This window comes from Myodes glareolus, chromosome 26 (genome assembly GCF_982192425.1).
Source record: "Myodes glareolus chromosome 26, mMyoGla1.1, whole genome shotgun sequence".
Classification (NCBI taxonomy): Eukaryota; Metazoa; Chordata; class Mammalia; order Rodentia; family Cricetidae; genus Myodes; species Myodes glareolus.
The window spans coordinates 42733136-42744562 of NC_142051.1; the positions used below are offsets into that span (position 1 = coordinate 42733136).

Genomic DNA, 11427 nt, shown 5'->3' on the forward strand with positions numbered 1-11427 from the left:
GGTTCATGACCTTGAGCAAGCTCGTTCTCCTAGTGACTCAGTTTCATTATCTGTAAGTCAGGATTAACGATGATGCCTACTTCAGAGAGTGGGGGCCCAGTGGTGACTCGCGGGTAGTACACACAGCTAGTAGACATGTGCCTGTGTTTGCTGGGGCTGTGGTTTCGTCAGCAAATCCATCCATCGGGCGCTGTCACCATCCCTGTAACTCAGAACGACGGGTGTCTGCAGTACCAGAGAAATACAGGGAAGGACTATCTCAGCCCCACGGCCCTGGGGTTACAAGTGTGTGCCACCATAACCAGCTCCTTTAAAGCGGGTTTCAGGGGATGAACTCAGGTCCTCATTCCCGCAGGCAAGCAAGTCACCAACTGAGCCGTCCCTGCAGCCTTGCATTCAGATTTTTTAATTGGGAAACCCAGCCTGGACCCAAGCCAACAGTTGTAACAGGTGGGGAGTCATTGGAAGCTTCCAGATTTACCTCTTTATCGGGCTTTCCGTTTCCCTGGGTCTCTCCAACCACAGGCAGCGAGGGGGTGCTGCTTGCTTTGGTGTGGGTCTTGCATCCCAGGAGACTGCAGACCTCACAAGGCAGGCGGACTCTTTCTTTTAAGATAAAACACTGTAAAACTTTAAAGACGTCTTAAAACACCCCCTAAGCCTGGTCCTCACAGTAATTACAGTTGGCTTTCAAAATGTCCAGAGTAAAAATAGACATCAAATCAAGCATGCCGGATGCAGCCCAGAGCCAGGAGCTGTGCTCAGGACGTCCTAGGCTCCGCCCCTCCCCTGGCCTATACTTTGAGGACATCACAGGGAGATGAAAGGAGTTGGTGGCAAGGCGAGGGTAGAGTCTCTTGGCGTCTGATAGTAAACTGGGTTCTGTGTTCTGTCATTAAGGACGACCGTGAATTGGTCCAAGATGTTAGAGCATCACCGTAACAGCATAAATCTGCAGCCCTCAAAACGTGGCCCAGCACAGCAGCCACGCTTGGCATTTGGTGGAATTCTCTCTCCCACTGAATCCGTGTTAACTTCTCCAGCCTGAAGGACCCTAGGGTATGACTGGAACTGGAGGCAGGGCTTTAACAATACCATTAAGGAAAACCAGAGCTGCCCGGATGGTATGCTGGTTTGGGGGTGCCTGCCGAGGGAAAGGACAGTGTGAAGAACCAGCAGGAGAGGCCATCATGGGCCAAGGAATGAGGCCTCGAGGGGACACCACCCTGAGAGACTTGATCTAAGAATTCAGTCTCCGTTACTGTCAGGGAATACATGGCTGTGGGTTAAATCTCACTCTGTGGCATCTTGCTCAGTCTTAGCAGAGGAACACTGGCAGGCCCTCCACCTCTCCGCATCTCCAGGTCTGGCTGGAAGCCAGGGAGTAGTCGGGACGCTGTGACCTCCACACGTGCCCACATTTGAGAAGCACAAGCATATACTATCATTGATGCTGAGGAGAGGGTGACGGGGCTGGAGTGAGGGCTGCTCCGCAGGGCAGATGTTCTTTTCATGGATTCTGCAGCCCCTGTAAGAATCTCAGTGGGCTCCTTCCTTGAGAGGAACAGGGGAGCGTACACATCACCGCGTTCTTTTGGCAGACCAGTGTTGGCATTCAGTCAGCCGAAGACTGAGCCCTATGAAGGCTCCGTCCTGAGCATACTGGATCCAAGAACCTCCCTGACTGAATTTTCTGAATCCCTTAGATCTGGTACATCCTTTGCCCCCAAACAATTGAAATGTGTTTCTCTTTGATAACAAGAGCAAGGAAATTCTGTCTCATTTCCCCCGTGTTCCTGTTGTTCAGAAGCTCACAACTGAATAAGATCCTCAAAATTGCACACAAATCCTATGCTATGATCTCCTCAAACCCCTTTAAAGGGGGGAAAAAAGAGGAAGAAGGGAAAGGTGGGAATGCGGAAGAGATTTCTTCTCCAGCGCCGCTCCCCGACAGAGCCACCTGCAAACCCCTGCTTTGTAGAACGGTTGGGACTGGGCTGGCAAGCAACAGTGTCCTCTTCCAGTGATAAGGAACAAACTGCCACCTATGTCTTCTGCTGTCCCCAAAGAGCTGTCCCTCAGATATCCAAGCCCCTCAGGCAGCTCCTGCTCATGACCATTGCTACAGCTCCTTTGAACCCTGGTTGGAGACAAGAATGCCATCCGGGGAAGCGGGGTGGGGGGGGGAGGAAGGGACATTAATGGGTTTTTAAGTTAAAGTCATAACTCTTCATTGTCCCCCGAGCGGACATTCAGGCTACTCTCCGAGGTCTCTCCATGTCCGCCTTGGCATTCAAGCCAAGAACTCGTCCTCCTCCTCCAGCCTGTTCAGGGCTCCCCTAAAAAAAAAAAACCAGGCTTCAGAGAGGCCGGGTGGGATCCTGGAGCCGAGAGTTTTGTGTAGGAATTCCGTCACTTTTGTGTTTTTGTCGTGGTGATTTGATTTATTCAGCGTGTGTGGGCGTCTTATCTGCAGAGTGTGTCTGTGTACTGTGTGCATGCACGTTGCTCACAAAAGCTGTTGGATGCCCTGGAACTGGAGGTACAAGGAGTTGTGAGTCCCCCATGCAGGCCCTGAGAATTGAACTCGGGTGAGCGGACGGTGCTCGTAACGGTGGAGCCATCTCTCCAGCCGTAGTGGTGATACCTTTTGAAACCATTAAGCATTTCTGGATAACAAGCCCCACCCTAGATATCCTAGGTCCCACCATGTGACGTCAGGGTCCTGGTACTCAATGACAGCCTCAGGGGTAACGGGATCAGATTTTGACTGGGAATGACCGACCATTCTCGCTCTGTTTCCGTTGCTGTGATAAAATACTCTGGCCAAGAGCAACTTAGTGGGGAGAAGGGGATCTGTGTGGCTTCCGGTTCTAGACTATTGCCTGTCACTGGGGGGATATGAAAGCAAGTGAAGACACGGTCAGGAGCAGAGGGAAATAAATGCATCCTTGCACACTTGCTAGTGTTTTTCACCCCTCTGTAGAACAGAGCCCAGATGGAACAATGACGCCCACAGTGGGCTGGGTTTTCCTACATCAGTTAACAGTGGAGACAGTACCCCACAGTCGTGACCCTGGCCATTCTAGTCTAGATAATTCCTCATTTATACTCTCTTACCAAATGATCCTAGGGTGTATCAAGTTGACAGTTAAAACTAACTAACTAACTAACTAACTAGCCCTGGGGAGGGCCTTTTGCTCTCAGAGAACACAGACATCTTCCCAGGCCTTCCCCTCTGGCCTCTATGGAGCCTCCCACGCTAAGCAGTTGGGCTGAGTCTCACCTCACCCTGCCTCGGAAAGCTGGGCACCTCACATGGTCTAGATAACTGTTTGAATAAATGGATCAGCAACCATTGCAACCACATAGGAATGTTCTAGATGAGCACTCATTTCTCCTCCCTCTTCTATCCCCTCTGCAGCTGGAGCTGTCCAATACTGCCATCCTGCACCAGATGAGACGGGACCAAGTGACAGACACCTGCCGGGCCAACAGCGCCATGAGCCGAAAGCGTAGGGTGCTGACCCCTAATGACCTGAAGCACCTGGTGGTGGACGAGGACCACGAGCTCATCTACTGCTACGTGCCCAAGGTGGCGTGCACCAACTGGAAGAGACTCATGATGGTCCTGAGCGGCCGGGGCAAGTACAGCGATCCCATGGAGATCCCAGCCAACGAGGCCCACGTCTCGGCCAACCTGAAGACCCTCAACCAGTACAGCATCCCAGAGATCAACCACCGCTTGAAAAGCTACATGAAGTTCCTGTTCGTGCGGGAGCCCTTCGAGAGGCTCGTGTCTGCCTACCGCAACAAGTTCACCCAGAAGTACAACACCTCCTTCCACAAGCGGTACGGCACCAAGATCATCCGCCGCCAGCGGAAGAACGCCACGCAGGAGGCGCTGCGTAAGGGGGACGACGTCAAGTTTGAGGAGTTTGTGGCCTACCTCATCGACCCCCACACACAGCGCGAGGAGCCCTTCAACGAGCACTGGCAGACGGTCTACTCCCTCTGCCACCCTTGCCACATCCACTATGACCTCGTGGGCAAGTACGAGACGCTGGAGGAGGATTCCAACTACGTGCTGCAGCTGGCCGGAGTGAGCGGCTACCTGAAGTTCCCCACCTATGCAAAGTCCACCAGAACTACCGACGAGATGACCACGGAGTTCTTCCAGAACATCAGCGCCGAGCACCAGACGCAGCTCTACGAAGTCTACAAACTGGACTTTTTAATGTTCAATTACTCAGTGCCAAACTACCTGAAATTGGAATAAAGGGGTGGGGGGGCGGTTGGGGGAGAGAGGGAGAGAATCCTGCTTTTTAATTTAAGATTTTTATTTGTCAAAAGAATTCTATGGATACTGGGTTATTTTGTAAGTTAATATGTCTCGGGGGGAATGCTGCGAGCGGCATGGCAAGAATTATTTAAATCCTCCACGGGAAAGGACAGCTGTCTGCGCAGGGGAGCGGGGTGGATCGTCCCTGTTCTTTAGAAGTGGAAACCACAACACTGTCTCCAAGGTGTCTTGGTGTCCTGGTGGATTCCGCAAACTGTGTGTTCCGTGAAGTCTAATGATTCTTATTTATAGTAATTTAAACGTGATCTCTGTATAGGTTTCTTTCTGTGGCAGCAGACTGCTCGTGTCTTTCTGGAAGAGAATGTGGTCTGTGCTTTGCTGGCTGTGGCTCGTTTAGGGGGTGTGGTTGTCTCCCCGCTGTCCTCTCCTGGAATCCCGTGGTGACAGCAGCTGGGATGTGTGGATGCCACCATTCAAGAAACCCTGCTGGAAATACGTAAATTGTCCTTGCACTAAGAAGTGGGGCGGGAGCGGTTCACATGGATTGCGGGAACCCCAGAGTCCCTGGCAGTAAAGAAATAGAAAGGTTTTAACCCAAGTAGAGAGTGGATGGCGGCAGTTTCCGTTCACCAAAATTACCAATCTGTAAGAATAGGCTTCTTGTGGAAATTTTAAACTGGCACTTTCCAGTTCTGGTGAAGAGTAACTATTACTTTATATTGATAAATATTTATTGAGCATCTACTATTGTCCAGGCTTGCCTGCAGGCAGAACATTGAATGAGCCCAGTAACCTTGGCTCTCAGCAAGCTTTATGTGAACACAGGGCAAACTGCTCAACAGTGAACCAGCCCCTACCCTCACGGTCTTCACGTGAGATTTGGACTCTTCTCAAGTGGCTCAGAGAGTCTGTGACCCCAACAAATTTGCATTTTTCTACAGCTCACAAATTTGAAAACCACACATTTGGGTCGGTCCACTTCACTGAGTGACCTAAGTTCATCGCCCAACACAAGAAATGGCAGAAACATTTGATCATGTGTGTCTAGCTGCAGTATCTGGGTAGCAGAAGCCTGTAAGCCTCAGTCTTCTCCAGACGTGAATGGAGGTGTGTTGAGATCGATTAGTGATGTCTGTTTCGGGTAAGGGAGGGGGAAGTGCCTCCTACAGTGAAGGCCTGTCTACATCTTCTGCCTGCCACTTAGAAGCATGCACTGCACATGTTTGGAGACTGGCGAAATCAGGCATGATGGTCCGAGGTGGACTGTTGGTACCCACAGGCATATGCACACCCTTCCATGTACCTGCTTTGACAGAGCATCCAGGACAGCTGCCCAGGATCTTAACCTATGCTCCCTCTCCTCCAGAACGCTGGAAACTAATGTTTCCTATTCCTTGCTGATCAATGCCCAGACCTAGTCCTCATTTCTAGTCATTTCTGAGGCTGCTCAGTTGACTCAGGAGCTGCAATCCTGTTACAGCCAGTGTCCGGGTAGGTAGCAGATGCTGTATATAATATTTCTCACGATTGGGGAGGGAGTGGGGTATAAATTTTGCTTTTTGTGTTTTAGTTGGTTTCGTTTGTTTGTTTTTGTTTTTGATGCTGTGTAGAGTGAAGGGGTGAGACTATTCTGAAAAACAAAATAATGAATAATTTATTCACAGAAACTATTAAGATGGTATTGTTAGGTTCACAGCGAGCCTGGGAGCAGCCGTCGCTGCGGCTCTCTCTGTCTCACGGAGGAAATTATTTAATGTAAGGGGAATACGAGCCAGAGCAGCTGACAGCAGCTATTTATAAAACGCAGGTACCTTCCCCAGTCTCTCTCCCCTCGCCTTTGATAGATAGATTTATGTCATGTGTTTGACCAAGAGCGGTGACAGACTCTGGCCATCCCTGTCCTCCAAAACTGACCTCCTGCTGATGGGGCATTCTGTGTGATGTCGCTAAGGAGTGCTCCACAGGGCCCAGGCTCTGCCGGGTATCAGTTTGGAGGGGTTTGTGGTCTCGTATCCTTAGGAAACAAAATTAAGTCAGGTTCCTCTCTGCAGGACTTTTCAGGGCCTTTCATACATACGTGGTCTGCCTCGCGAATCGGGGAGAATGCAGCATTTCTGAGCTGCAGGGCCCGGTGTCCCGTACGGCAGAAGTGTCTTAGCTGGCATTTCACACAGTAGCCTTTGGTGAGGGTGGGCTAGCCTGTCTGAGGTCTGCAAGGATTGACAACTGCCTCCTAGGTCCCTCCGCAGACAAACAAGCAGAAACAGCCGCACAGCGTCTGTCTGGGACAGAGGATAAAGTGAATTAGGCTCTACCCAAGTGGGATGGCTCCATCTGGATGCTGCCCCCAGACAGTTGTCCTGTCCCTCCAAACACAGGGAGGGAAGTCTTGGCTGTGGTGGAGGGGTGGAGGTGCCATAAGGACACAGAAACAGCCCCTGCTTCCTGGCCTTAAAGGCCACTCAGTGGGGACGATGGCCTCATGACAGACACTTCTCACTTCCACCCACAGTTTGGAACTGCGTGCTCCGGGGGGTTTTAAATGGAAATTCGTGTTGGTTTTCGTGTTTTGCATTTCTGTTTGTCTTTCATCTGTGGTACAGTGCCGTGTGCAGATGGCGTTACTCCGTTTTCTCTCTCTGAAGTGAGAAAGATCGTCCTTCAGGGGGACCATGTGTCTGTGCTTCTGGGATGAGGGCCTCTCCTGTTTTGTGTGCGCGTTTTATTTTCTGGTGGCATTTTTAAAAACATGTATTGGTTCAACGGTTTTGTAGAATGTAGGAAGTATTCTGTGTCCCTAGCCGAAGACATCCGTCGGTGAAGTGTGCTTAGAAACCCAAGTGTTTTCTACAGGAAAACGTTGCAAAGACTTTCTCTTGCCTCTCGTGCTTAGCTCGGAAAAGGAGCTGCCAGCGTCCCAGCTCTGAGCCGGAGTCCTGTTCAAAGGCACAGCTGTGTTTTTAGGACCAGGTACAGTCGAGTAGAATGACAAAGACATTCCTGCTTAGCCTACCCCTTTATTGGAAATGTCTAGAATATCAGCCACAGGGGTCTCTGCCTGCAACCTCCCCTGCCCCACCCCATGCCCTTCTCAGCTGGTCTGGGAAGCGGGACAGCCCGTTGTCCGGGTCTCAGGACAGACCGCCTGGTCCCAAGGGCAAGCCTTTCTCTCCTGCTGGTTCAGCCTGAAGGAGAACTGTGGGACCCAGAAGCTTCACTTTGGCCGGCCCTCCCGAGCACACAAGACTAGGCCAGGCTCCGAGAGAGCTCTGGGACATTGTGCAAGGCCTGAAGACACTTAGCTCAGATAACCATTGCGTTACTATTCTGCTTCAACTGACAAAGCCACAGGGACTGTGCTCGCTTTCCTACGCGCTTCCTTTGCCCAGACCTCCTCTGCACACACACGTACACACGTGGCTGTGCACACACACACATATGCACAGTCTATGCACACACACACACACACACACACACACACACACACACACACACACACCGCCCCAGCCTGTGCTCTCCTAGCACCCCAATCCCATCGTGGTCCACCTCTTCGTCAGCAGGACTGACCCCGCCACTCCCCCAGGTTCTGCCCACCAGCATCCCCCGTCTTTTCCCCACCACAGCTAAACAGACCCTCTGAATAGGCAACAGAACCTTCTAGAACCAACTGGGCCCTTGGCCAGCAGCAGGCAAATTTTGGTCTGCTCTCATCAGGTACAAAAGGCGGTATCCGTATTCTCTTCTGAGCATTCTCAGTAAGGCATATGGACATAGAATTTAACATCTTTGTGGAGTGTGTGTGTATGTGTGTGGTTTTTTTTTACATATTTGTATGCAGTTGAGGGCCTGTTGTAGAATTCTCTCCCTGTATCTTACTATACTGTTAAAGAAGCTGAATTCCATGTTGCCAACAGACGCGTGAAATGTTCCCGAACCTTCCTCCAGGAAAAGCCATTCAAGCCTGATTATTTTTCTAAGTAACTTCAATTAAATTGAAGAAAAAAAAATCTGTGTTCTGTGTATGATCTGTTTGTGGCTCGTTGCTGAGACTGGCGTGGAGTGGGGTGGGCTGTACCCTTCAGCCTGTGGTCACCCAGCTCATGTGTGAGTGTGAACATGACTCAGCCGTAATAAACCCCCCTCTTGCCCAATGACCAGGTCCTCTTAACTGGATGGACGAGGCTCGACATTGTTCACTCTTCTATAGAAGTGTCTGTACTCACTGGAAAGCCCGCTGCCTAGTGTGGTCCTGCCACCGTGTCAAAAACAAGGCAGTGAAGACCCTTGTGGGTGGTGGCAGAGCCAGTGTGCAAACCTAGGCTAATGTGTCCTCACACCCTACACCCTTCCTTCCTTCCTTTCTTTATGATTTATTATTTCTACTGTACATTGTGGTTTTACATGCAAGAGAATGACAGATCTCCTGGAACTAGAGTTACAGACAGTTGTGAACGGCCATGTGGTTGCTGGGAATTGAACCTGGGTCTTTCGGAAGAGCCATTGCTCTTAACCAGTGAGCCATCACTCCAGCCCCCTCAACTGCCCGTTCCTACAGCTAGGAAACCACAGACTCCACTGCAGACTCCACTGCAGACTCCACTGTGTCTTTGACCACATCACCCGCTACAGCTTCATGGATGGTGTCTTAGTTTACTTTTCTTGTTGGTGGGACAGAAGCAACTTAAGGAAAGAAAAGCCCCATTTTGGCTCATGCCTGCTTCCCTCAGAGAGGGGGTGCAGTCTGCCAATCAGTAGGAAATTCTGCTAGTGTCGTGGGCGCCCTCTGTCGGACACTGCAGGAAGTGCAGAGAATAAAGCTTATGTGGGCACAACCCCTCAATGCCCCCAGACCACCATCACCACCACCACAGGTCCAGGTCACTAGGGAAAGGGACGATCCCATCTTGAAAAGAGGTGGGTTTTTCTGGAGTATGACTTCCCAATTTTTTTTTGATAAGAACATTTTATAATAGACACATACTTAAATAAAAACAAAAGGTTTTTTTTTAAAAAAAAAAAAAAAGAAAGTAAGAGTTAGTTTACAGCTAAATTCAAGTCAGAAATCAAAATATGTTCTGATTTCTTGAATGGTTTGCCAGGGAGAGAAGAGGCCCCATCATTCAAATCATGGGAATGAAAAATAGCCTCTGCATTAACGAGCTTCCTCTTCTTCAATTTTTGTTTGTTTGCTCCTAGAGCCCAGGCTGGCCTCAACCTTGCTGTGTAACGAAGGATGACCTTGAACGTCTGATCTTTCTACCTCACCAATTCCTGGAACCACAGGCACGCAGCCTTGTGTCCAGTTTTAAAATAGAAGCCAGGAATTAGATACGTGCTAGGCAAGTGCTCTCCCAGCCAGGGGTTAGATACCCGCTAGGCAAGCCCTCTCCCAGCTCAGCCACACACTCAGCTCCTCTTCTGTGTTATTAAGATGACAATGCAGCTCGGTGTAGAAACATAACAAGGGCTTTCCAGTCTTCCACACTGTTATGAATGAGCCTGGCCTAGTCACGGCCAGGTCAGAAACAGTCACGGCTTGGCACAAAGCAGATGGCAGGACAGAGAACAAGGAGCCTAAAGCCAGGATGGGCTCTGGGTGTGTTACCTGGTGGTTCCTACAGAGCTACTCTGCCCCATGCCCAACACCTCAAGGGGCCTTCGTGTAGGCGAACATCTCTGTCTCTTGCCCGCCCGCCACGTGCCACCCTGCCTGGGACCAGCCACCGCTCGGGGGTGGGCAGCTGTCTCTGCCTGCAATTGGCTGACCCCAGGGCCTGGCTGCCTGCTTCCACATGGCCCGCTACCACTGCTTGGGGACCTACAGCATTCCTGCTGCCTACTGTCACCGGGATCCTGCAGCATTTTTAATTTTTTCATTACACTTGGGAACTGGTCGGGGGAGGGATGCCACGTGGGAGGACAGTAGCTGTTGATGGGAATCCCAGGCAGAAGCAGATGAGGGAAGGACAAGAAGAATGAAGACAGACATTCAGGGACATAAAGGCGGGGGACTCGAACTCACAGCTCAAAGTGTGGTCCGTGAGCCTTGGAGGCTACTGGCTAATATTCACTGTTTCTGGCACTACCCAGCGCCCTGTGTTTTCAGAAGCTCCGCCCCGTGTTTTCAGAAGCTCCGCCCCGTGTTTTAAGAGGCTCCACCTGGCGACTGGTACGTGGCCCACATTTGCAAATTGAGAGCGTGGGCCGCCAGTAAAGCTTGTTGTCCTGAGGGAGGACATCCTACACCATTGATTATCATTCCAGAAGCCTGGAGATGTGCAGGATTTGGAGGCTCTGGTTGCACAGCCTGTGCCCTGCACAAAGTCCAGCTCAGGGAACGCTGGACATTCACCCTGAAAAGCAGGGCCCCCTTCTGAGTTCTGCTTGCCAAGCTATGGGCCCCAAATGTGGGACTCCCTAAAGAGCGCGCTGATGACGGGTTGCACGGCGCCCACGGCTTCAGCCGCGCTGCTGGGCAGAATAACTCCTCTGTCCTCATCTGCAGCTTTAAAATTCATAAAACCCTTGAATGTTAAGGGGAAAAAAAAAATCCTTAGAAGATTTTTTTTTTTTAAGACAGAATTGAAGTAAGCTCGCTTGGCAGCAAACCCTGACCTTAGCTAACACAGGCTAATTATAGTCTGCGCTTGTCCCACTTACTGTGAAAGTCTGAGCATTTCCTGCCGAAATATTCACATGTTTTACCAGGGGCGAGCACCCGCGCTCTCTACTGGGAAGCAGGGGCTGGGGGTGGATGTACACGCAATATGCATTGTATTTGAAAGTGTCTTCATTCTAACGCACATCTGTGCCGAGTTTTGGATTCAGCCTGGGAACTCAGGCCGCCTTGGTTTTATAGATGGAGAAACTGAGGCCCAGAATGGTCAGGTCATTGCCCATCTCTTCGTCTGTTCCAAGGGGCTTGTGGGGTAGAACACCCATCTGTGAAGAGCCTAGGCGTCCTTTCACCAGCAACGAGGAAGCTTGCAGCCCAAAGCACACAGGTGAGGGGCCACTCCCCTGAGGAGGATGGGCACCAAAAGGTCAATCCTGCACAGGGCTCACAGGTGCCTGGGTGTCCAACCCAAAGCTGAAAATCTCCTGCTAGAATCAACCTCTGCCCG

General features: G+C 50.8%; 1 protein-coding gene across 3 annotated transcripts in view; it reads left to right on the forward strand.

The window, feature by feature from the left end:
• The window catches only part of Chst11 (carbohydrate sulfotransferase 11), a 197478-nt gene extending 189166 nt beyond the window's left edge, over positions 1–8312 (forward strand). For all 3 annotated transcript variants that reach the window (XM_048418211.3, XM_048418210.3, XM_048418212.3), the window contains exon 3: positions 3425–8312. In XM_048418211.3, coding sequence (XP_048274168.1) covers positions 3425–4279 — 855 coding nt within the window. In that variant the 3' untranslated portion in view covers positions 4280–8312. The remainder of the gene's footprint in view (positions 1–3424) is intronic.
• Positions 8313–11427: the final 3115 nt, after the last annotated feature.